Consider the following 27,123-nt stretch of genomic DNA (forward strand, 5'->3'; position numbering starts at 1 on the left):
GGCGGGAGAACTGCTTGAACCTGGAGGTTGAGGTTGCAGTGAGCCGAGAGCACGCCACTGCATTCCAGCCTGGGAAACAGACCAAGACTTCATCTCAAAAAAAAAAAAAAAAAAAAAAACCCAAAACTCAAGAATAATAAAATTTACATTTCTGAACATAAAACAGTTTTTTAAAAAGTATGCCACTTATTCAATGTACAAATTACTTACAACAGAGTTTAACATAAGCATGATGACATATTTTTACTTCGCTTGAGAGTTAAGTATTATTACTTAAAACCAGGAAACACGCCTTTAGTTTTGGAAGGAGACGGTTTAAAGTTCTTTATTTCTATTTCATGAGTTTTTCCCAGTTCCAGTTCGTTTATCAAAGTTGTTTTTACCATCACTGTCATCAATTTTACTTTCTTCAATATGCAGAATTCCATTCAACTTTGTATCTGTGCAATCCTCAGCTTTCACTTCTCTGGCTGAATCTCCTTCTTGCATAGTCCTAATTCCAAAAAGGTCTTTAGCTAAACTGCAATCTGAATTGTTAGCCAATCTATTTCCTCCATCAGTTTCGGCTAGGTCATTTTTTTCTTCATCTGTATCTTCAGGATCATAAAGTTCAGGTGTAAAATAGATAGATTCATCTTCTGCTTCTGTTTCAAGATCTCTATTTGAAGTGGACTGTTTATCTTCCTTACTTACTAGAGACAATTCAATGTCTGGATCCAGGGCTTCTTCAGAACAGAGCGGATGTTCAGAATGATTTTTTCTAGTAAGGGTGGCATCAATCTTTAATGATGAAATAATGGTTTCTGATTGAGAGCATGATCCAAACGATGTGTTTACTGTCAGATTTGAGGATTCACATTTATCAGTGATTGGCAAAACAGTTTTACTTTCCATCTTTTCTGTTTTGAAATGGGGAGGACTAGAGACAGTATTCTCTGATGACCTGAGCTCAGGTGTTGCCTTCGGTATTTTACCAGTAAAATACTGTTCCAAAGAATTAAAGCTTGACCAGCTAACTCTCTTTGTTTGTTTGTTGAAAGTTGGGCTTGTAGATCTGGAAATCACAATTTTTTCTGCTTTCACTGCTTCTTCCAGCAATACTGGATCATCTAAGAATACAAGAATTTAAAGCTTTAACTTTCTGCTCCTAGCTGACATAATTGTTACGTTAAAATGATTATTTATTAGCAATGCCTAAATAACTGTATAGGATACATAACTTAGAACCCCCAATGAATACTAGTGGATTTTTATCTTGGAACAGAATATTAACTCTGAAAGAAATCTTAGGTCTCTAGTGTTTCCTAGCTCAAGTTATAATGCTGTCTGGTAAACTATCAAATTCCACACCAGGGAGCCCAAGAATGAATGAGGAAAGAAGGGGTAAAAGGGAAGAGGAAGGGAGCTGAGCATAGGAGGGAACAGGCTGTAAACATTTGCCTTGAAAATCCACTAACCAGTGACTGAGAAAAACTTACCTAGACTAATTCTTTTATTTAATAAATAAGGAATGTGACATAAGGCTAAGTTATTTGCTCAAAGTTATAAAACTGGTTAGTAAGAAGACTGAGACTAGAACCTAGGTTTCCTGATTATCAGGTTAATCAGCTTGAATTCACTATTTATAGTGAATTTTGTACTGCTATTTTGTAGTATTTATATACTACAAAATAAATGTTTAAAAATTGATTTTCTTCTTTTTTTTTGAGACCGAGTTTCGCTTTTGTTGTCCAGGCTGGAGTGCAATGGCGCAATCCCGGCTCACTGCAATCTCCGCCTCCCGGTTCAAGTGATTCTCCTGCCTCAGCCTCCTGAGTAGCTGGGATTACAGGTGGCTGCCTCCACGCCCAGCTAATTTTTGTATTTTTTAAGTAGAGATGGTGTGTCACCACACTGGTCAGGCTGGTCTCGAACTCCTGACCTCAGATGATCCACCTGCCTTGGATATATGAATTAAAACAACTGAAATTATATCCAATGGTATAGACCAGAGTTTGGCAAACCTTTTCTGTTACAGGCCAGATAGGAAATATTTAGGGTTTGTGAGGCATTATGTATCTGTTGCGACTACTCAATTACGCTGTTCTAGTGCAATACACACAAATACTCAACTCTGCTGTTGTTTGCAATATGTAAATAAATGGACATGACTACATTTCATTAAACTTACAAAAACAGGCAGCAGGCCAAATTTGGCCCATGGGCCACAGTTTGCCAATCTGATACAGATGATTATTTCTAAAATATTTTAAAATATTATTTTTCGCCGGGTGTGGTGGCTCACGCCTGTAATCCCAGCACTTTGGGAGGCCAAGACGGGCGGATCACAAGGTCAGGAGATCGAGACCATCATGGCTAACACGGTGAAACCCGGTCTCTACTAAAAATACAAAAAATTAGCCGGGCGTGGTGGTGGGCGCCTATAGTCCCAGCAACTCGGGAGGCTGAGGCAGGAGAATGGCGTGAACCCAGGAGGCGGAGCTTGGAGTGAGCAGAGATTGCGCCATTGCACTCCAGCCTGGGTGACAGAGCAAGACTCTGTCTCAAAAAAAAAAAAAAAAAAAAATTACTTTTCATCACTTAAAATAAATGTCTCTCACCTCCTAAAAATAAATAAGTTCACAAGAACTATCTATATAGGAAAAGAAGTTCGCATAGAAGTATCTATATAAAAAATTAGGCCAAATTTTTATATAGCCATTAGAATAACATCTCCTACTTATATGGTACTTTACAATGCTGTGATATTTATAATTTTGACCTTTACAACCCAACCTGAAGGGACAGCTAGGCAAGCATTTTTTCCCCCCAATTATGACTCAAAAAGGTCAAATGACTTGCTCATGATCACAAAGCTAGTAAGTGGCAAAGCCAGTTAGTGGAAAACCAGAAAATATGCTCTGGTCTCCTGACAAAAGTTTGTTCCCATTACAATACACCATACTGTTTCACTACTTTATGATAACACCTTATATTACAAACCACCATATTTAAGGAAATTAATCTATACCCAAATAAATATCATTTCACTAAATATAATGAAAGACTTCTCTATCAAAGGTAAATGGGAAGAACTTTTCATACTTTTCTCCTTTCTGGAGATAATGCCACTTGGCAGAGGTGAATTTTTAGTAATAATTTTAGGACACTGCAGTTCCTGGACACACATCTTTGCTTCATCTTCCACAGAATTTTCTGGTGATAGATGACATGCTGCTTCCAATAAATAAGGTGGGGTACTGTACTTTAAAGAGGTCACTTCAAGTGTGGACTCGGTGTCCTGTACATTTGTTCTGTCCTTTATGGATACATTAAGAACTTTTTGATGCTTTTTGGAAAATTCAGCCAAGGACTCCAGTGCACTTTCAAAGGTTGAATGGTGCTGAATCTGCTGCCGTACCCATTTAGAAAGTCCTAAAGAAAGAGGTAAACCCAGGGGAAAATTTGGTTACTTAGTTATTAAAATATTACATGCTAAGATAATACACTTGCTTTTTCTAGTGAAGTAATCTAATTTGTATTTTGAATATACAGAATGGTTCTCTGTATGTTTTTTCTGCAATTCAGCAATTTTACTACATATGTATCAGTAACATATAAAGTAACATTCATATATCAGTAACATATGAGTAACATTCTGTTTATATACAGTAATTGTCAAATGGAGAGAGAAAAGAGGCAGTGGAAGTAGGGCAGAGATGGGAAAACATATCATCTGGTTAAGAATAACTGGTGAAAGACGGGCGGATCACTAGGTCAGGAGATCGAGACCATCCTGGCGAACACGGTGAAACCCCGTCTCTACTAAAAAATACAAAAAACTAGCCGGGCGAGGCGGCGGGCGCCTGTAGTCCCAGCTACTCGGGAGGCTGAGGCAGGAGAATGGCGTAAACCCGGGGGGCGGAGCTTGCAGTGAGCTGAGATCCGGCCACTGCACTCCAGCCCGGGCGACAGAGCCAGACTCCATCTCAAAAAAAAAAAAAAGAATAACTGGTGAATATGGCAAATTTAATTTCATCATAATTCCCCACACAAACTGCTTATTTTTTTGTAGGGAAACTAGAAGTTGTAAACAATACAACTTTCCATTCTAATATTCTAAATTTTACTCCTTTTGCAAAAATAATTTCAATATTCTAGTCTCAAGTTTTTTTGTTCCCTTCCTCCACCAATTCCAAATACATCTTAAATTAAAATTATTCTGGAGGTGAAATAATAACACTGTCTTATGGGCAAATCATATCCCATCTGAATTTTTCTTATATAATTATTTTTAATATATATATATAATCAAGTTATAAAGGATATGATTTGACCTGTGACATATGAAAACTGCATAAAAATGAAACCTAAGAGTTTGAGGTGTTTTCTAGTATGGCGTACTTCCAAATGAAATGCAAAATCAGGTATTTGGACTTTTACAAAATAAATATTCCCTGCTAACACTACTAAAACTAGCATCATCTTTTGGAGGCATTAGTTTTAAAAGTCACTATAGGGTAAAACTTTAAGTTCTAGATTTTAAAACTAAAAAAATTTTAAATAAGCCATTTCCCTTGAAGTTTTTTATTTTGTTCGTTTGGGGAATATGATTAGACCATAAAAATATGTGAAATTCTCTAAAACTGAAAATTTTTAGGCTGAGTGCGGTGGCTCACACGTATAATCCCAGCATTTTGGGAGGCTGAGGTGGGAAGATTGCTTGAGGCCAGGAGTTCGAGGTTGCAGTGAACTATGATGACATCACTGCACTCCAGCCTGGGCAACAGAGTAAGACCTGTCTCTAAAAAAGATATAAGAAAATAAAAATAAGAATTTTAGTACTATGTACCTTTTCATTTCAACCTTTTTATAATCAAAGAAAGCCTTTTCAATGTAAAATATCATTGTCTGCTTTTGAAAACTTGAAAGAATCTGAGCTCCACCTGCTGACTAGACACCAGCACATAGCATTTTTGCCTTTAGTTACCGTTTGACCTATGCTACTGCACACTTCACGTGGAAAGGGAAGATAAAACAAACAAAGCAATGTTTTCTGCTTTATGTTTTAATATCAAACCAAATGCAGTAATTAAGCTCTGAAATTGAAAAAGTAGAGTCCACACCCACACATAGCTAATCCAAAACAAAATTTAACATCTCTTTATCATAATAAAATGAACTTTTTTTAGCTAAAAGGTAATAATAAAGATACACATGTATCCCATGGCTCTTTAATAATAACTCTTGGTATTGACTCTGAAAACTGTTTACTGTTGGATGAAACCATCGAGTGAGAAAAAAATGATACTACTGGCTGAATCAAAGCGGGGAGGAAAATTTGTGGCACCCTCTCGTCATGGTCCCCACTTCAGAATAGTACCATGGGATTGGGAGTTAGCTCCTAGTTTCTTCTCCCTGGGGAGAGAAGAGAAAACTGAACCTTATGTCTTTTTCTGGGAGGCTGCCCGAGGGACTGGCTTCTATCTTACCTGTGTCGAAGAGCTGACATGAGCTGCCATACCCTACATGCCCAGGGACCACTAAGAACAAAAGCGCTGTGCAGCAAGTTTCTGCTCCACAGAAACCACAGTGCAACAGAGGCCCATACAGTTTGATGGCCGCCCCCTCAGGGGTACAGAAAAGCCTGGAGTGTGCATCCAACATCTTGGCTTTTCAAGGAGCTGTCTAGGGACTGGTTTCTGTCTTGCTTGTCATAGAGCACTGACTGGACCTAGCATACTCTATATGCCTGGAATCTACTAAGAACAAAAGAGAGTTGGGCGTGATGGCTCATGCCTGTAATCCCAGCACTTTGAGAGGCCGAGGCAGGCAGATGACTTGGGCCCAGGAGTTTGAGACCAGCGTGGACAACGTGATGAAACCCCATGTCTACAAAAAATACAAGAATTAGCTGGATATAGTGGTGTACACCTGTGGTCCCAGTTACTTGGGAGACTGAGGTGGGAGGATCCCTTGAACCCAGGAGGCCGAGGTTGCTGTGAGCTGAGATTGTACCACTGCACTCCAACATGGGTGACAGAGTGAGACCCTGACCAAAAAAACAAAAACAAAACAAAACAAAAACAAAAAACCAGCAAATATTTCTAATAAGGAATTTACAGACAAGTCCAAAGAAGATAGATCCACGGAAAAGGTTTAAGAGGCTCCCAGAATGCCTGCCTGGGCTGATGAGTGAAGGTCTTTCCCTGTACAAAACCAGTCAGTAAACACTCTTTTTTCAAATGCGTGGATACCATACAAGGTTACAAGAAACATAAAGAAACAGGAAAAAATAACCCTATCAAAGGAACAAAATAAATCTCCAGAAACCAACCCCCCCAAAAAAGAGGTATATGAATTACCTGGCAAGGAATTTAAAATAACTGTCAAAATGATGCTCACAAGTTCAAGAAAATAATATAGAAAAAAAGGAGAATTTCAACAAAGATAAAGAATACAAAAAAGAACTAAACAGATTTTGGAGCTAAAAATACAATAACTGAACTGAAAAATTCACTAGAGGAGTTCATCAGCAGACTTGATCAAGCAGAAGGAAGAATCAGGAAATTTGTTTCTTTTCTTTTCTTTTCTTTTATTTATTTTATTTTTTGAGACAGTCTTGCTCTGTTGCCCAGGCTGGAGTGCAGTGGCACAATCTCGGCTCACTGAAACCTCCGCCTCCCGGATTCAAGCAATTCTCTTGCCTCAGCCTCTCAAGTAGCTGGGACTACAGGTATGTACCACCATACCCGGCTAATTTTCCTATTTTTAGTAGAGACGGGGTTTCACCATGTTGGCCAGGCTGGTCTCTAACTGCTGACCTCAAGTGATCCACCAGCCTCAGTCTCTCAAAGTGCTCAGAATCAGGAAATTTGAAGGCAAGTCATTTGAAATCAACCAGTCAGGGAAGCAAAAAGGAAAAAGCAAAATGGAAAAAAAGTGAAGCCTTATGACTTCACTTATGGGACACCATCAAAGCTGACCAATATACACATTCTGGGAGTCCTAGAAAGAGAAAGAGGGAAAGGAGAAGAAAACTTATTTATAGAAATAATGACCAAAAACTTAATAAATCTGGGGGGAGGAAAATGATATCCAAATACATGAATCTCAGAGAACCCGAACAGAACGAACCCAAAAGTCTGTACCAAGACACTTTATAATCAAAGTGTCAAAAGTCAAAGAAAAAAATAGAAACTTGAAAACAGCAAGAGAAAAGCAACTTGTCATATACAAATGAAGTCACATAAGACAGTCAACAGGCTGGGCATGCAGGCTTATGCCTGTAATCCCAACACTTTGGGAGTCGGAGGTAGGAGAATTGCTTGAGCCAAAGAATTTGAGATTAGTCTGGGCAACATAGTGAGACCCCATCTCTACAAAAAAAATTTTTTTAATTAGCCAGATCTGGTGGTACAAGACTGTAGTCCCAGCTACTCAGGAGGCTGAGGTGGGAGGATCACTTGAGCCTGGGAGGCTGAGGCTGCAGTGAGTCATGATCATGCCACTGCACTCCTGCCTGGGTGGCAGAGTAACATTCTGTCTCCAAAAAAAGAGAAAGATTTCTCAGGTGACATCTTGCATGCCATAAGGAAGTGGGATGACATGTTTAAAGTGCTGAAAGAAAAAAAACCTGCCAGTGAAGGATATTATATCTGGTAAAGCCATCTATCAAAATGACTAAGAGGTAAAAACTTTTCCAGATAAGCAAAAGCTGAGGGACTTCACCACTAAACTTGCCTTGCAAGATATGCTAACGGAAGCCTGCTAAACAGCAACACAAAAGCATAAAGTTTGCTCGTGAAGTTAAAAGTGTACACAAATACAGAATACTTTAATATAACAACAGTGATACATAAATAATGTTTAATTCTATACAGAAGTTAAAAGACAAAGTATGAAAATAACTATAATAGTATGTTAGTGGATACACTATATAAAAGGGTATAATCTGTGACTTTAATAATAAAATGTGATGGGGAAAAGTGAAAGTGTAAGAGTTTTTTATACAACTGAAATTAAGTTGTTAGCTGAAAATATTGTTATGACTATGTTTTATGTAAGACCCATGTAACCACAAAGGAAATATCTATAGAAGGTATGCAAAAGAAAAATGGGAAAGGAATTAAAGCATGTTTCTTCAAAAAGTTTAAAAAAGAAAAGCTTTTAAGACCAGGAACAAAGCAAGGATGTTCATTCTCACTACTTCTATTTAGCTTTGTACTAAGAGTCCTAGCCAGACTATTAAGCAAGAAAATGAAATAAAAGGAATCCAAATTGAAAAAGAATAAAGTAAAATGATCTCTCCGTGCAGATGACATGATCTTTTATGTAGAAAATCCTAAAGATTGAAAAAAAACCTGTTAGGACTAATAAACAAATCAGTAAAGCTGCAGAATACAAAAATCAATATACAAAAATCACTTGCAATTCTATACACTAAAAACAATCAAAAGAGGAATTTAAGAAAACAATCCCATTTATGATAGCATCAAAAATAATAAAATACCTAGGAATAAACAACTAAGGAGGCAAAAAACCTGTACACTGAAAATTATAAAACATTGCTAAAAAACAATAAAGATAACACAAATAAATGGAAAGACATTCCATGTTCACAGATTGGAACACCTAATATTGTCAGAATGTCCATACTACTGAAAGCAACCCCCCCCTTTTTTTTTTTTTGAGACAGAGGCTTGCTCTGTCACCCAGGCTAGAGTGCAATAGCATGGTCTTGGCAACCTCCGCCTCACAGGTTCAAGCCATTCTCCTGCCTCAGCTTCCCGAATATTTGGGATTACAGGTACCCACCACTGTACCCAGCTAATTTTTGTATTTTTAGTAGAGATGGGGTTTCACCATGTTGGCCAGGCTGGTCTCGAACTCCTGACCTCGTGATCCACCTGCCTTGGCTTCTCAAAGTGCTGGGATTACAGGCATGAGCCACCATGCCCGGCCGCAATCTAAATTCATATGGAACAACAAAGGACCACAAATAGGCAAAAGAATCTTGAGAAAAAAGATAAAAGCTGCAGCCATCATACTTCCTGATTCTATAAAATACATTACACAGCTGTAGTAGTCAAAAAAGTATGGTACTGGCATAAAGAAAACCATATAAACCAATGGAACATAATAGAGAGCCCAGAAGCAGATCCACACGTATATGGTCAACGAATCTTCAAGAGGCTGTCAATGGGGATTGACATGCTTTGGTTATTTGTTTCCTCCAAAGCTCATGTTGAAATGTGTTCCCCAGTGTCATAGGTGGGGCCTACTGGGAGGTGTGTGGGTAATGGGGACAGAGCCCTCATGAAAGGCTTGGTGCCCTCTCCGTGGTAATGAGTGAGCTCTTACTGTAATTAGTTCACATGAGATCTGATTGTTAAAAAAAGCCTCGCACTTCCTCTCCTCTCTCTTGCTCCCTCTCTCACCATGTGATGCATCTGCTTTCCCTTCACCTTCTGCTATGATTGTAGACTTTCTGAGGCCCTCATTAGAAGTAGATGCTGGTGCCAGGATTCTTGTACAGCCTGCAGAACCATAAGCCAAATAAACCTCTTATCTTTATAAGTTATCCAGTCTTGGTGTTGGCAACGATTGTTTGGATATGACACCAAAAACACAGGCAATAAAAGCAAAATTCGACAAGGAGGACCATGTTAAACTAAAAAACTTCTGTGCAGCAAAGTAAATAATCAGCAGAGTCAAAAGGCAACCTACAGAATGGGAGAAAATATTTGCAAGGAATATATCTGATAAGGAGTTAATCTCCAAAATATATAAGAAACTCCTGTATCTCAATAACAAACAAACAAAAAAACACACCAAGCCCGGGCACGGTGGCTCACGCCTGTAATCCCAGCACTTTGGGAGGCCAAGGCGGGCAGATCACGAGGTCAGGAGATCGAGACCATCCTGGCGAACATGGTGAAACCCTGTCTCTACTAAAAATACAAAAAAATTAGCCAGGCGTGGTGGCGGGCACCTGTAGTTCCAGCTTCTCGGGAGGCTGAGGCAGGAGAATGGCATGGACCCAGGAGGTGACGGAGCTTGCAGTGAGCAGAGATCACGCCACTGCACTCCAGCCTGGGCAACAGAGTGAGACTCCGTCTCAAAAACAAAAACAAACAAACAAACAAAAAAACCACACACCAAAAACCAAACCAAAAAAACAGATATGCAAAGAAATCCAAATAACTCAATTAAAAAATGAGCAAACGAAAAGATGTTTCTCCAAAGAAGACATATGATTCGGCCAACAGGTATAGAAAAGATACTTAACATCCCTAATCATCAGAGAAATGCAAATCAAATCCACAACATGCTATCACATCATACCTGGTAGGATAGCCATTATGAAATTTAAAAAAGAGAAAGAAGAAAAAAGGAAATAAGCATTAGGGAGGATATGGAGAAACTGGAACCCTTGAGTGCTATTGGTGGGAATGTTAAATGGTGCAGCTGCTGTGAAGAACAGTATCAAATCAAAAAATTAAACTCAGAACGGTGATGATTCGCCAATCCTACGCTTGGTATTTATTCAAAAAAACTGAAATCAGGATCTTGAAGAGGTATCTGCATTCCCATGTCCATTGCAGCACTGTTCCCAATATCCATAACCTAAATGTCTACTGACAGATGAATGGATAAAGAAAATATGGTATAATGTATACATAAAATAAAATATTAGACAGTCATTGAAAAGAAGGAAATCCTGTCAGATACTATAACATAGAACATGAACATATTCTATGTTATATTCAGATAATATAACATAGAACATGAACCTTGAGGACATTATGCTAACTGAAATGAGCCAGTTACAGAAGGACAAATACGGCATAATTCAATTTATATGAAGTATCTAAAGTAGTCAAACTAATAGAAGCAGAAAGTGTAGCAGCGGTTGCCAGGGGATGGGGGGAGAGGGAAACGGGGCATTGCTGTTCAGTCAGTGTTAAGTTTCAGTTATGTAAGATTTAAAAGTTCTAGATATCTGCTGTGAAATACTGTGCTTATAGTTAATAATATTGTACTGTGCACTTAATAAGATGGTAGAGCTCATTATGTGTTTTTTACCACAATAAAAATATGAAGATTGTTACTAGTTTTTACTCTAAGCCCAGTTGAGATCTTACCAGATATATAGCGACTTGGGTTATTCCTAAAGCGATCATCCACTAGAATAAGAGCTCCCCAATCATTTTGGTGTCGAATACATCTAGAAAAAAATAGGGAGAAAATCAAATAATTATAACATCGGAAATAAATCCAGTTTTCCAGTGGGACAGACAGAAAATTGAAAAAAAATCAATTTTATAGATTATTTTAAACAATTTGTTATTAGGAGAGAAGTTATAGAAGCTATCCAATACAATGTAACAAAGAAGATGTATTAAAAATTCCCTACTTTTGCCAAATACGGATAACTTACATACAAAATGCTATATTTTATTTTACACTCAACAAAATTATAGAAAATATTTTCTAAGATCTTTCTTTCTTTTTTTTTTTTTTGAGGCGGAGTCTCGCTCTGTTGCCCAGGCTGGAGTGCAGTGGCCGGATCTCAGCTCACTGCAAGCTCCGCCTCCCGGGTTTACGCCATTCTCCTGCCTCAGCCCCCCGAGTAGCTGAGACTACAGGCGCCCACCACCTCGCCCAGCTAGTTTTTTTGTATTTCTTAGTAGAGACGGGGTTTCACAGTGTTAGCCCGCATGGTCTCGATCTCCTGACCTCGTGATCCGCCCGTCTCGGCCTCCCAAAGTGCTGGGATTACAGGCTTAAGCCACCGCGCCCGGCCTCTAAGATCTTTCTTAACCACATAGACCCTTTGGGGTTTTTTTACCTTAAGTATTATAAATAATTGTAGGTTTTATGTAGAGGTCATTTTTACTAGTTTGATGAGTTTTTAATCATGAATAAACATTTAATTTTGTCAAAAATATTCTAAAATTCAATTGACATAACATGTAGTTTTTCTTCTTTTGACTGTTAATATGGTAGATTACACTGGTTCATTTTCAAACACTGAATCATCCTTGCATTCCTAGTCATGGTGTATTATTCTTCTTATAGATTTTTGGATTCAATTTGCTAGTTTTAAAAAATACATTAAAAAATAAAAACATACTTTTTAATAATTATTAAACAATTTTAAAGTGTACATAACAATGCAATGGTTTTTGGTATATTTACAAGGCTGTATAACCTATACCACTTATCTATCCCAGAACATTTTCACCACCCCAAAAAGAAACCCGGTGCCCAATAGCTGTTACTTCATATTATCCCAATTATTCCCCATTACCTCTGGCAACCACTAATCTTTCTATCCTTAGAGATTTGCCGATTCTGGACATTTCATTTAAGTGGAATTGTACAATATGTAGTATTTCGTATCTGGCATATTTCACTGAACGTGATGTTTTCAAGATTCATATTGTATCATTTCTCAGTACTTTATTTATAAGTTAATATTTCCACTTTTTGGCTACTATGAATAATGCTGCTAGAAACATTCGGGTACAAGTTTTTATTTGAATACATGTTTTTTATTCTCTTGGGCATATACCTAGAAGTGGAACTGGTGAGTCATATGGTAATTCTATGTTTAACTTTTTCAAACACTGCCCTACTGTCTTCCAAAGCAGCTGCACATTTTACATTCCCACCTCCTATGTATGAGGGTTCCAAAATCTCCACATCCTCACCATCACTTGTTATTGTATACCCTTCTAAAATTAAATCTACCCTAGGAAGTGTGAAATGATATTTCATTATGGTTTTGATTTGCATTTCCCTAATGACCAATGATGTTGAACATCATTTTTATGTGCTTACTGGCCATTTGTGTATCCTTTTTTGGAGAAGTCTGTTCAAATTATTGGTCCATTTTTAATGGCCCATTTTGTCTTTTTATTATTAAGTTGTAAGAGTTCTTTATATATTCCGGATACTAGATCCTGCTACACATGATTTGCAAAAATTTTCTCCAGATGTGAGTTGTCTTTTCCATTTCTTGATACTGTCCATTGAAGAATAAAAATTTGAACTATAACAAAGTCCAATTTATCTACTTTTTCTTTGGTTGCTTGTGCTTCTGATAGCAGATCTAAGAAACTATTGCCTAATACAAGGTCAAGAAAATTTATACCTGTTTTCACCTTTTTCTGTCTTTGATCCACTTTGAGTTAACTTTTGTATGTGGTATGAGGTAGGAGTCTAATTTCATTATTTGCACATATCCAGTTGTCCCAACACCATCTGGTGAAAAGACTATTCTTTCTTTGAGTTGTCTTGCCACTCTTGTCAAAAACCAATTCACTATAGATGTATGAATCTGTTTATGGACCCTCAATTCTACCCATTGATCTATACATCTGTCTTGATGCCAGTACAACATAGTCTTGATTAGTGTGGCTTTGTAATAAGTTTGAAATAGAAAACTGTTTGTTCTCCTAGTATGTTCTTCTTTTTCAAGATTGTTTTGACTGTTCTGGGTTCCTTGCCTTTCCATAATAATTTTAGAATCAGCTTCTCAATTTCTGCCAGAAAGTCAGCTGGGATTTTGATTAGTATTGTATTTAACCTCTATATCAATATAGGGGAGTGCTGATATCTTAACAATAAGTCTTCTAATCCATGAACATGGAATTCTTTCCATTTATTTAGAATTTTCATTCAATAATGTTTTGCAGTTTTCCGTATATAGATCTTTCATCTCCTTAGTTAAGTATATTTCTAAGTATTTTATTCTTTCTGATGTTATTTTAAATGGAATTTTGTTAAGTTCATTTTTAGATTTTTGGCTGTAGTGAATAAAAATGTCATTGATTTTTTAAAATATTGGTCTTGTAACATGAAACCTTGCTGAACCTATCAGTTCTGCTATTTTAAAAATGGATTTCTTAGAATTTTCTGTGTGTAATATATCATTCGCAAATAAAAATAGTTCTGCTTCTTCCTTTCCAATCTGTATACCTTTCTTTCTCTTCCTTGTCTCACTGCCCTGGTTAGAATCTCCAATACAATATTGAACAGAAGTGGTAAGAGTGAAAATCACTGTTGTGATCTTGAACTTAGGAAAAACATTTCAGTCTTTACGATTAAGTGTGATGTTAGCTGTGAGTTTTTCATAGATGACCTCATTAAAGCTAAGTAAGTAACCTTATATTCCCACTTTGTTGAGTATTTTCATCATGAAAATGTGTTGAATACTGTTTTATGCTTTTTTTTTTTTTTTTTCATCTTGAGAAGATCATGTGGTTTTGGTCTTCTGTTAATATGGTGTATTACATTAACTGATTTTATAAAGCATGTTGAACCAATCTTGGATTGCTGGGATGAATCTTACTTGGTCATAGTGTATAATCCTTTTAGTATGTTGCTGATTCTGTCAATGGCTTTTATTTCTATAGTCATATGAAATATTGCTGTACAATCTTCTTTTCTTGTAATGTATTTTACTTGTTTTAGTATCAGATAATACTGGCCACATAGAATGAATTGGTAAAAATTCTCTTCCATTTTTTGCTAGAGTTAATGAAAGATTAATGCTAATTCTTCTGTAAATTTTTGGTAGAATTCACCAGTGAAGCCATTTGATCATGAGGCTGAGGCAGGAGAATCACTTGAACCTAGGAGGTAGAGGTTGCAGTGAGCTGAGATCGCATCATTGCATTCCAGCCTGAGCAAGAGTGAGACTTTGTCTCAAAAAAAAAAAAAAAAAAAAAAAAAGTGGGGGAAGTGTTTTGATGACAAATTCTATCTTTACTTGTTATACATCTATTCAGATATTCTATTTCAGCTAGTCGCAGTGGCTCATGCCTGTAATCCCAGCAGTTTGGGAGGCCGAGGCAGGCTGATCACGAGGTCAGGAGTTCGATACCAGCCTGGCCAACATGGTGAAACACCATCTCTACTAAAAATACAGTCAGGCATGGTGGCAGGCACCTGTAATCCCAGCTACTCAGGAGGCTGAGGCAGGAGAACTGCTTGAACCTGGGAGGCAGAGGTTGCAGTGAGCCGAGATAATGCCACTGCACTCCAGTCCAGGCGACAGTGTGAGACTCCATCTCAAAAAAAAAGAAAAAGAAAAAAAAAAAGATATTCTATTTCTTCTTGATATATTCTCAGTATTTTGTGTCTATCTATGAATTTGTCCATTTAATTTAAGTTATTTAATTTCTCATCACACAATTTTTTTTTTTTTCCCCGAGACGGGGTCTCACTCTGTAGCCCAGGCTGGAGTGCAGTGGTGCGATCTCGGCTCACTGCAAGCCCCGCCTCCCGGGTTCACGCCATTCTCCTGCCTCAGTCTCCCGAGTAACTGGGACTACAGGTGCCCACCACCACGCCCGGCTAATTTTTTGTATTTTTAGTAGAGATGGGGTTTCACCGCATCACACAATTTTTGAGGGTATTCTTTTATAACCCTTTGTATTTCTGTAAGGTAGTAACATCTCCTCTTTCATTTCTAATTTTAGTAAATTAGAAGTTCTCTGTATTCTCACGCCTGTAATCCCAGCACTTTGGGAGGCTGAGATGGGCGGATCACGAGGTCAGGAGATCAAGACCATCCTGGCTAACAAGATGCTTTTTGCTAGATGTGTTTTGGGGCCTTTTATGTTAATTACATATGTTTATAATTGCACATGTTTCAACTTGTTATACATTCTTCAGAGAATGGCTGTTTTGTTGTTGTTGTTGTTGTTTTTGAGACAGAGTCTCACTCCTGTTGCCCAGGCTAGAGTGCAGTAGTGAGATCATGGCTCACTGCAGCCTCAACTTCCTGGACTCAGGTGATTCTCCCACCTCAGTCTCCTGAATAGCTGGGATTATAGGTACATGCTACTACACCCGGCTAATTTTTTTGTACTTTTAGTAGAGACAGGGTTTCATCATGTTGCCTAGGCTAGACTTGAGGGCTCAAGCAATCTGCCCACCTCAGCCTCCCAAAGTGCTAGGATTGCAGGCAGAATGGCATTTTTATCATTATAAAATGTTAATTGTTTCTATTAACATTTATTTTGTCTTAAGGGTCTATTTTATCTATTAGTATAACCAAACCAGCTCTCTTTTGTTTACTATTTGCATGCTATGTCTTTTCCCATCATTTTATTTTCAACCTATTTGTGTTTTTTAAACTAGTGTTTCTCTTGCAGACAGCATATATCACATTATTTTCAATCCATTCAGCCAAACTTTGCCTTTAGATTGGAGTGTTTAATCCATTTATATTTAATGTAATTACTGTTAAGGTAGGATTTACTTAGCTATTTTGTGAAATACCCACTTTGCTATTTGCTTTCTATATGCCTTATGTATTTTGTTCTTCTGTCTTTCCATTACTTTCCATTTTCTCCAATAGACACTTACCAGTATATAATTTTAATTCTCTTATCATTTACATTACTATATTTTCTAAATTATTTTTATTAGTGGTTGAAGAGTATAATAAACACATCAACAAGTAATAACCTAGTCAGTATAATTACCAACTTGATTTCAATAGTACACAAAAATGGTCCTTCTGTTCCCTCACCTATTACCTTTGGGTTGTTATTGTCATATAAATTATATCTTTAAACATTGTATGCTGGTGCAGAAGAATTAACATTGTAGGTTGGATTATTTATCCCTAGAAAGGTTTGTTTAAAGGTGGCCCTGGGCTGATGAATGAAAACTTAGATTCAGGAGGGTTCCTGTGATTGACTGATAAGAGAGTCTCACTGTGCCTAAACTGTTTGAGTAAACAATATATTAATGCTGAATACTTATTCTCCTTTTGAGAGTCTAGTCTTCTGGAAACTGCTAGGCAGACCAGCCCCAATAAAATCCCTGGGTGCTAATGAGTTCCTCTGATTGGAAATATTTCATGCATGTTGCCACAACTCATTGCTTGGGGAAGTGTGTTCTGTGTAACTGCACTGGGAGAGGACACTTGGAAGCTTAAGACTGGCTCCCTGGACTTTGTCCCATGCACATGTTCTGTTCTCTTTGCTGATTGTGCTTGCTATCATTTCACCGTAATAAATCCTAGCCATGTATACAGTTATATCCTGAGGCTATCTAACTGTTCCAAGTGAATTACGGAACTTGAAGGTGGTCTTGGCAACCCACGAGACAATCACCACAGATTTACAATTATTGTTTTATGCAGTTGCTCTTTTTAAAAAATCAGGAGAAAAAGAATTATAAGCAAGAAATACATTTATATTAACTTTTATATTTACCTATGTTGTTATCTTTGAGGGTATTCTTTATTTCATCATGTGCATTTGACTTACTTCCTAATATCCTTGCATTTCAGCCTGGAAGACTCCTTTTAGTAATTCTTATAGGACAAGTTTGCTACAGAGTAATTCTCTTGGTTTTTGTTTATTTGGGAATATCTTAATTTTTACCTTATTTCTGAAGGACAGTTTTGTTAGATATAGTATTCTTGGTTGACAGTCATTTTCTTTCAGCACTTTGACCATGTCAATTAACTGCTTCCTGGTCTGGAGGATGTTTTGTACATGATGAGTTATTTCTCTCTTGCCACTTTCTAGATTCTGTCTTCTGGCTGTTTGATTTCAACCATCTAGATAGGAATCTCCCTGAGTTCATCCTACTTGGAGTTCGCTTATCTTCTTGGATGTATAATGTTTTTAATCAAATTCAGAACATTTTCAGCCATAATTTCTTCAAATATTCTTTCTGTTATTTTTTCTCTCCTCTCCTTTTGGGACTCCACATATGCATATGTTGGTACACTTGATGAGGTTCTACAGGTCTCTGAGATTATGCTAGTTGTTCTTCATTCTTTTTCTTTCTGTTCCTCAGAGTGAATAACCTCAATTGATGTTTAAGTAAATCAATTCTTTCTTCTGCCTGCTTAAATCTGCTGTTGGGCCCCTGTAATGAATATTTCATATTAGCTATTATACTTTCCAACTCCAGAATTTCAATTAGGTTTTTGTTAAGCAAATTTTATCTCTTTATTGATATTCCCTATTTAGTGAGGTGAGACATCATTCTCATAGTTTTTGATACAGTTGGTTAGTTATTGAACATATTTGAACTAGCTGTCTCTCCTAACACATAACTTTGTCTACTAAGACAAATGTCTGGGTTTCCTCAGGGATAGTTTCTATTATTTTTTTCTCTTAGTGTACAGTTATACTTTGTTATGTGTCATGATTTTTGTTTAAAACAGTACATTTTAAATAATATAATGTGGCAAATACAGAAATCAGATTATTCTCCCTCTTCAAGGTTTTTTGTTCTTGTAATTTTTCTAAAATAATCCTGTAAAGCCTGTATTCTCTCACATGTGGTCATTGAAGACTGCTTGGTTAACTTAGTAGTGAGCTAATAATTAGACAAAGATTTCCTTAAATGTCTAGAATCATCATGTCTCCCATTCTTTGCCAAGAGTCTCTGCATGTATTGGGACATAATTTCAATCCTCAGCAAGGTAGGTAAATAACTCTGATCTTGATTTCACTTCCTGCTTCAGCAGAGTACCAAGGTGATAGCTTAAGGCCTTTTCAGGTCTTTTCTTGGCATGTCCATATCACTGGTCACATGCACAGTCCTACACATATGCGTGGCCCACTAGAATCCCAGGAATATGTCAGAACTTTAAAAGCTCTCTATGGACATCGCATTCCTCAGCTTTTCTCTTTACATTTTTTGGCTAGCCTCTCACTTGCCCCAAATGTCATTCATTGTCTCAGGCAGCTGTGAAGTTAAACAGCTGGCTGGGTGAGCTCTGAGTCAGGTCAAATAAAGATAGCCTTGTGAGTGGGGTCTTCCAGGAAACTCCCAGGTAGGTCACATAATTCTCTGGAAGTGTTCTCCAGCCCTGTTTTGCTCCTTCCAATGACTGTCAGGTTGTTGGCTTTCCTCATGATTTTAGGCTGTTGGTTTTTAAGGCTATTGTGAACTTGGAGAGAGGTGAGAACAGAGCAAGTTAAAATACCACAAAGCTTACTATTCTTACTGCAGTTCAGCTATTTTTAAGGAGTAAATGCTTCCTAGAATGCTGTAACTTTTGATTAATACCCAGAGTTTTGATAAAGTTGATTCTAACTTATTTTTGCCTATTTTCTCATTGCTTTTAGAAATTTCAAAGGTCTTTGTTCTGCCATTTTTGAGGACCTTACCCAATTTGCTGGCACTCTGTAAAGGACATCTTCATCTGTGTTTCGGGGGGATACTGATCTATAGTTGTTGTTTTTTTTAACTTTTATTTTAGTTTCAGGAATACATGTGCAGGTTTGTTTCAGAGGCAAATTGCATGTCACGGGGATTTGTTGTGACAAATTGGGACAGATTATTTTGTCACCCAGGTAAAAAGCAGCATAGTATCCAACAGGTAGTTTTCCTCACTCGCCTCCTACTCTCCACCCTCAAGTAGGCCCTGGTGTCTATTGTTCCCTTCTCTGTCCACATATACTTAATGTTTAGCTCCCGTGTATAAGTGAGAACATGTGGTATTTGGTTTTCTGTTCCTGCATTAGTTCATTTAGAATGGCCTCCAGCTCCATCCATGTTGCTGCAAAGGACATGATCTTATTCTTTTTTATGGTTGCATAGTATTCCATTGTGTATATGTAGCACATTTTCTTAATCCAGTCTACTATCAATAGGCATTTAGGTTGATTCCACATCTTTGCTACTGTGAACAGTGCTGTGATGAACATACAGATACATATGTCTTTATGGGAGAATGATTTACATTCCTTTGGGTATATACCCAACAATGGAATTGTTGGGTTGAACAGTACTTCTGCTTTAACTTCTTTCAGAAATCAACAAACTGCTTTCCACAGTGGCTGAACTAATTTACGTCCCCAACAGCAGTATATATGTGGTCCCTATTCTCTATAACCTTGCCAGCATCTGTTTTTTTTTCTTTTTTAAACTTTTTAACGATAGCCACTCTGAGTGGTATGAGATGTTATCTCGTGTGTGTGTGTGTGTGTTTTGGAGACAGAGTCTCACTCTGTTGCCCAGGCTGAAGTGCAGTGGCACAATCCCAGCTCACTGCAACCTCCACCTCCTCATTTCAAACAATTCTCCTGCCTTAGCCTCTCAAGTAGCTGGAATTACAGTTGTGTGCCACAATGCCCTGCTAATTTTTGTATTTTTAGTAGAGATGGGGTTTCACCATGTTGGGCAAAGTGGTCTTGAACTCCTGACCTCAAGTGACCCGCCCGCCTTGCCTTCCCAGTGTTGAGATTACAGGCGTGAGCCACTGCGCCCAGCCGCATTGTGGTTTTGATTTGCATTTCTCTAATGATTAGCATGTTGAACATCTTTTCATATGCTTCTTGGCCACATGCATGTCTCCTTTTGAGAAATGTCTGTTCATGTCCTTTGGCCACTTTTTAATGGGGTTGTTTTTTGCTTGTCAATTTAAGTTCCTTATGGATTCTGGATATTAGATGTTTGTAAGATACATAGTTTGCAAACATTTTCTCCCATTCTCTGGGTTGTCTTTACTCTGTTGATATTTTGCTGTGCAGAAGCTCTGTAGTTTAATTAAGTCCCATTTGTCGATTTTGTTTTTGTTGCAATTGCTTTTGGTGTCTTCATCATGAAATCTTTATAGGGCCTATGTCCAGAATGGTATTTCTAAGGTTTTCCTCAAGGGTTTTTAGTTTAAGGTGTTACATTTAAGTCTTTAATTCACCCTGAGTTGGTTGTTGTATATAGTATAAGGAAGGGGGTCCAGTTTCAATCTTCTGCATATGGCTAGCCAGTTAGGTCCCACTTGTCAATTTTTGTTTTGTTGCAGTTGCTTTTGAGGATTTAGTCACAAATTCTTTCCCAAGTCGGATGTTTAGAACAGTATTTCCTAGGTTTTCTTCTAGGATTTTTATAGTTTGAGGTCTTACACTTAAATCTTTAATCCACATTGAGTTCATTTTAATCCATCTTGAGTTGATTTTTGTATATGGTAAAAGGGAGGGGGTCCAGTTTCATTCTTCTGCATATAGCAAGCCAATTACTCCAGCACCATTTATTGAACAAGGAGTCCTTTCCCCATTGCTTATTTTTGCTAACTTTGTCAAAGATCAGATGGTTGTAGGTGTGCAGTTTTATTTTTAGGCTCTTACAGTTTTATTCCTCGCTCCTCCTTTTTCTTTTGTTTTTGTAGTCCTCATCTGGTTTTGATTGCTGGTTAATTCTGGTCTCATAAAATAAATTGGAAAGGATTGCATCTATTTTTCAGAAGAGATTACATAAAATTTGTGTTATTTCTTCTTTAAATGTTTGGTAATATTTGCTAGTGAACACATCTGGGTGGAGAATGTTTTAGAAGGTTTTTAACTATGGATTCTATTTCTTTGCTATATAGCTATACATGTTATCAATTCCATCTTGGCCTCATAAAATAAACTGAGAAGGATTACATCTTCTATTTTTTAGAAGACATCATGTAAAATTTGTGTTATTTCTTCTTTAAAATGTTTGGTAATATTTGTTAGTGAACACATCTGGGTGGATAATTTTTTAGACGGCTTTTAACTATGAATTCTGTTTCTTTGCTGGATAGCTATTCATGTTATCTGTTTCATCTTGGATGAATTTTGGTATTTTGTGGGTTTTGTGGAATTAATCTACTTCATCTAAGTTATCAAATGTATATGTATAGAGTTGTTCATAGTATTCCCATATTATTCTTTTAATGTCTGTGGAGTCTGTAGTTATACTATTAATACCTCTTTTATTCTTGATATTAGTAATTGTGGCTTCTCTTTTTTTCTTTGCTAATTTTGCTAGAGGTTTATCAATTTTGTTGATCTTTTCAAAGAGTCTATTTTTTTTTTCTTTTTCAACTTGTATTTTATTTTAGATTCTGGGAGTACATGTGCAGGTTTGTTATAAGGTTATATTGCATGATGTTGGAGTTTGGAGTATAGTTGAACCTATTACCCAGAAAGTAAGCATAGAACACAATAGGTCATTTTTCAGCCCTTGCTTCCCTCCTTCTCTGCCTCCTCTTACATTCGCTAGTGTCTGTGTTCCCATCTTTATGTACATGTGTACCCATTGTTTATCTCCCATTTATAAGTGGGAACATATGGTATTTGGTTTTCTGTTTCTGTGTTAGTTTGCTGAGCATAATGGCCTCCAGTTGCATCCATGTCGCTGCAAGGACATGATTTCGTTCCTTTTTAATAGCTGTGCAGTATTCCATGGTGTATATGTACCATATTTTCTTTATCCAGTCCACCGTTGATAGGTATTTGAGTTGCTTCTATGTCTTTGCTTTTGTGAATTGTGCTGTGATGAACACACAGCTGCATGTGTCTATTTGGCAGAATGATTTATTTTCCTTTGGGCATATAATCAATAATGGAATTGCTGAGTTGAATGGTAGCTCAACTCTTAGTTCAAACAGCTTAATTTTAATTTATCTGATTTTTTGTTACAATTCATCAATTTATACTTTCTATTATTCCTTTTTTTCCTGTTTGCCTCACATTTATTTAGCTTTTGTTTTTCTAGCTTCGTAAGGTAGAAACTAAGATCACTGATTGGAGGATTTTTTTCCTAAAATAAGCATTTAATGATATAAATATCCATTTGAGCACTGCTTTAGCTGCAGTCCTTACATTTTGATATGCTGTATTTTCATTTTTGATCAGTTCAAAATATTTTCTAATTTTACTTGAAACTTGCTGTTTTGTCTATGGATTATTTAGAAATATGCTGCTTAGTTTCCAAGTATTTGGACATTTTTCTGTTATTGATTTCTAGTTGAAACTAGATTAGTAGTTTAATTCCATTACTGTCAGAGAACATACTGGACTTGAGTTGGCTAATAATGTTGCTCAAGTCATCTATATCTATTAGTTTGTCTACTAGTTCTGTTACTGAGAGGAATTTCGAAGTTTCCAACTATAATTGTATATTTGTCTATTTTTCTCTTCAGATCTGTCAGTTTTGCTTCATGTATTTTGAAACCCTGTTTTGGGGTGCATACACATTTGTGATTCTTATGTCTTCTTGGTGAATTCACCCTGTTATCATTATGTAATGTTCTCTTTTATCCCTAATTTTATTTGCTTGGAATTCTACTTTATCTGGTATTAAACAGTTACTTGAGTTAGATCATTGGTATTTTGAATTCTGGTCTCCTTTCTTAATCTACCTACTAGTGCTTACTTTTCAGAGTTCTCAAACAGCTATTCCACATATTCTGTCTAGGTTTTTTAGACTATTAAATATGCTTACTTCATCTTATCTAGGACTGAAACACTTGAACTATTTTTTAAAGTTAATTTAATTTTAGCTTTGTAAATTTTAACTTTTATCAAAGAAACACAAACACATAGTTTTATGTTTTCAGTGAAAAACATAACTGTCCTTTCCCCACCCACCTCCTGTTTACAAATCCCATTCCTCGGAAACAATTACTTTCAATTTTTTAGGTAGCTCTTCTGGTTTTTATCTCCATATTTCTAAGGAACATTCATCCTACTACTACTTCTTGGTTTTTGAACTTGAGAACTTATGTACTGATTCTCTCCTGTGGAAGATGTTTATTTCTCTTATACCACTGATACTTCACCATCCCTTCCTGGGAATATTAACAACTGAGTCACATAGTGCACTATAATTACATTTCCTTTATTGTACAAGACTTCTTGCCTTCCCTGGAGTTAATAACTGCCTCTTCTTTTTATGGATTAATTTTTTAATGTTTTCTATCATTAATTAATCCCTAAACCATGCCACAGCTGTAAAAATTCTTCCCAGTATGGTCAAACCTTCTATCCTCTGAACTCAATTTGGACTACTTGCCGCACTGCTATCATCCCAGAGTTTTCCTTCCTGGTTGTTTTAGGAATTATCTTTGCCTCTATTCTGGATTGTAACCCTAGTTTCCTGCATCCTTGATATTCCTTTTTGAATTTTTTTTATTTTGATGGAGCATATCTTCCAGTAACATCTTGAGAAAGTGTCCATTTGAAGCAAATGTTTTAGGTCCTTGTATGTTGAAGGTTTTATTTTGTCTTATAGTTTGTTAGTTTGGCTTGAATAGAACTTAAGTTAGAAATCCAAAATTTCCCTAAAATATTTGAAGACAATTTTTTCTATTTTTTTGGTTTCAGTGTGGCTTTTCAGAAGTCTGTTGTGATTCTGATTCTGTATCTTTTGTGAGATAGAGACTTGTCTTTTTGTCTTTGGAAGATTTTAAGACTTTTTCTTTATCCCCTGGTACTTGGAAAGGACACAGTGAAGTGCTTTGTAGCTTTTCCTCCTTTACCTGTGCCTTAGTGAGCCCCTTCAATCAGGAAATCATGTTATTCAATTCTGAGAAATTTTCTTGAGTTATTTCTCTGAGATGTTTCTTTCCTTTATTTTTTCTGTTCTCATGATCTGGGCCTCCTATTTATCAGAAGTTGGTTATTGCATACTGATCCTCCAATTTTCTAGTTCTTCTTTCCCGCTTTCTCTTTTCGATCTGGAAAATTTCAATTTTATCTTCCAAGCCCTATTATGCATTTAAAATTTGTTGGTATCATGTTAATTTCTAAGAACTTCTTATTCTTTTGTTCTTGTTTCATGGAGGAAATATGGTACATCTCTATGCATATTAATATTTTTTTGAAGATTTCTCCTATCTGGGGTTGGCAAACTATAGCCTGTAGTGTCCACAAAAATAACCCATGTCTTGTTTTTGTACAGCCTCCAATGTGTAGGAATGGTCTTCACATTTTTTTTTTTTTTTTTTTTTTGAGAAAGAGTCTCATTCTGTCGCCCAGGCTGAAGTGCAGTGGTGCAACGTCGGCTCACTGCAACCTCCACCTCCCAGGTTCAAGTGATTCTCTTCCCTCAGCCTCCTGAGTAGCTGGCATTACAGGTGTGTACCACCATACCTAGCTAATTTTTGTATTTTTAGTAGAAATGGGGTTTCACCATGTTGGCCAGGCTGGTCTCAAACTGCTGACTCAAGTGATCATTTTTAAGAGGATTAAGGAAAAAACAAAAAATATGTGACAGACTGTATGTAGCCTGCAAAGCCTAAATTATACACAGTAGTCCCCCACAGCTGCAATCTTGCCTATGGTCAAAGTTACTCATGGTCAAATGTCCAAAAATATTAAATGGAAAATTCCAGAAATAATTCATACATTTTAAAATGCATGCCTTTCTGAGCTGCATGATAAAAATCTCATGCTGTCCCACTCAGGATGTTAATCATCCCTTTGTCCACCATGTCCATGCTGTATACTCTTTTTGCCTGTTAGTCATTTAGTAGCCATCTTGGTTATCAGATAGAAAAAACACAGTATACACAGAGGTTGGTACTACCCATAGTTTCAGGCATTTAGTGGAAGTTGTGGAATTTATCTTCTCTGGTTAAGGAGAGACTACTGTACTGTCTGGCCCTTTATAGAAAGCACTGGCCAATCCTTGTTCTAGTCTGTTGTGCTGTTTCTATTTTCTCAGAGTTCTTCTCCTCTGTTTTTGTTTGCTTTGTTGTACTTGTTTTGTTGTTGTTGTTGTTTTGGTCTGTTTTTCATGTTAGAGACTTTCTTTGACAATCTGGTGAAGACTCTGCGCTTACTTAAGAGTAAGGCACTAAAACAATGATTGGCAGCTCTGAATGTATGGGTAGAGCTTATACGCTGGGAAGTTTGCTATAGGGTAATTTGGTAGGAACCGGGCCAATTTGTAGATACTTTTTCATGGGGTGGTCAGTTTCCCTAAAGAGGAATTCTACACCCTTGGGAGATGTAAGACTGATTGTCAGCCTACTCAGAGCTAAAAAGAACAGGGCATGGAGTTCTCACATTCAGTATGTAGAATCCCCATATATAATATTAACCTCCATCTTTAATACATACTCAGCTGTGCCTGGTGTTGAAGAATACAGAGACTCTGTTGTTCAACCTTTCCAGAAGTAAACTTGGGTGAGAGAGGGGGCTAATTGCTTCTTATACTCTCTTGCAACCAAGCCACCTGTTTTTAAACCTCACTTTCATTGACATTTTAGATTGCTCCAAATCCTAGGCTTTTTCATGCATGAATCTGAAAGTTCTTGTTAACTATCATCAGTGTAAATTTAAATTTCAGCTTTGTCTTGCCTGCTAAGTCACTCAGTCATTCATCTGTTTTCCAGTGTTCAAAATTTGTTGATACTGCTTGTCTGTCACTGTCTCCTCTCTCTCTTTGTAACATTGCAGGTTTGACATTTTCATTCCTTTATTATCATAGGATTTTGAGGGGGTGAAGAGTAACATAAATGTTCAATTTTTCTACAAAGACTAAAAAAATCTAAATTTTATAGGGCATTATTTTTTGATATTATTTTAAAGTAATCTATAGGCTCCAAGGCAACAGACCATAATAACACTGGGAAGGATAGGAAGATGACTATTGTCAACACTACAGAAGAATATTGAAAGTCAATGGAAAGTCAGTGTGCCACTGTATTTTGGTTCCAGTTTGATTTACATTTAAAGCATTCTGTGGTATGGTAGAAAGGTACTTCTGTTAATGAAACAATTTAAAGAAATGAGATTTCACCTTTTCTTTTTACCATTGTTTTCGAACTGCCTTGCTTAAATGAATTATGCCCACTTGAGACAAAGATTATGCTTTCAGTAAAGCAACAAAGACTAGTTAGGAAACTCATAGTGCAGTTGTAACCTGGTTGCAAAACCATCTGGTATGTTTCCAAAGGCTGTTCTTGTATTTCATAGACTTATATTACTTCAAATACTCCTAACAGTCCCATGTGTGCTTAAAAAAATTAACATTAAAAAGAATCCATTGGTTTCTGCTTACTTTAGATCTTCTGTATCCCTTACCAGAAGAGTGACTCAGAGTATAAGCACCTTTTCTGTCAATCAATATATATTATGAGTTTTATTAAATAACATAAAACATTTGCTTGATCTTTATTTTTTTAATTTTAAAAATTTTACTTATTGATTGGTTTTAAAAGGATAAGCTCCTTTGTAACAAATTATTAATTATTGGCATTATTCTCTGAAAATCAGTAAAACGATAGCTGGGCTCTCCATTTAAAAAAATTAATAAAATACTAAGGTACAGTATTATATATCAATACTATAAATACATGATTTTTATGATATTCCAGGAAAGCATGTTTTGAAGCTC

General features: G+C 36.7%; 1 protein-coding gene across 1 annotated transcript in view; it reads right to left on the minus strand.

The window, feature by feature from the left end:
• Nucleotides 1–298: 298 nt before the first annotated feature.
• The window catches only part of BRIP1 (BRCA1 interacting helicase 1), a 176,837-nt gene continuing 150,012 nt past the window's right edge, over nt 299–27,123 (minus strand). The window contains exons 18-20 of the mRNA XM_002808125.4: nt 11,127–11,209; nt 3,085–3,414; nt 299–1,109 (exon numbers count right to left, since the gene is read on the minus strand). Coding sequence (XP_002808171.4) covers nt 337–1,109; nt 3,085–3,414; nt 11,127–11,209 — 1,186 coding nt within the window. The 3' untranslated portion in view covers nt 299–336. The remainder of the gene's footprint in view (nt 1,110–3,084; nt 3,415–11,126; nt 11,210–27,123) is intronic.

The sequence above is a fragment of the Macaca mulatta genome, chromosome 16 (assembly GCF_049350105.2).
Source record: "Macaca mulatta isolate MMU2019108-1 chromosome 16, T2T-MMU8v2.0, whole genome shotgun sequence".
Taxonomy (NCBI): domain Eukaryota; kingdom Metazoa; phylum Chordata; class Mammalia; order Primates; family Cercopithecidae; genus Macaca; species Macaca mulatta.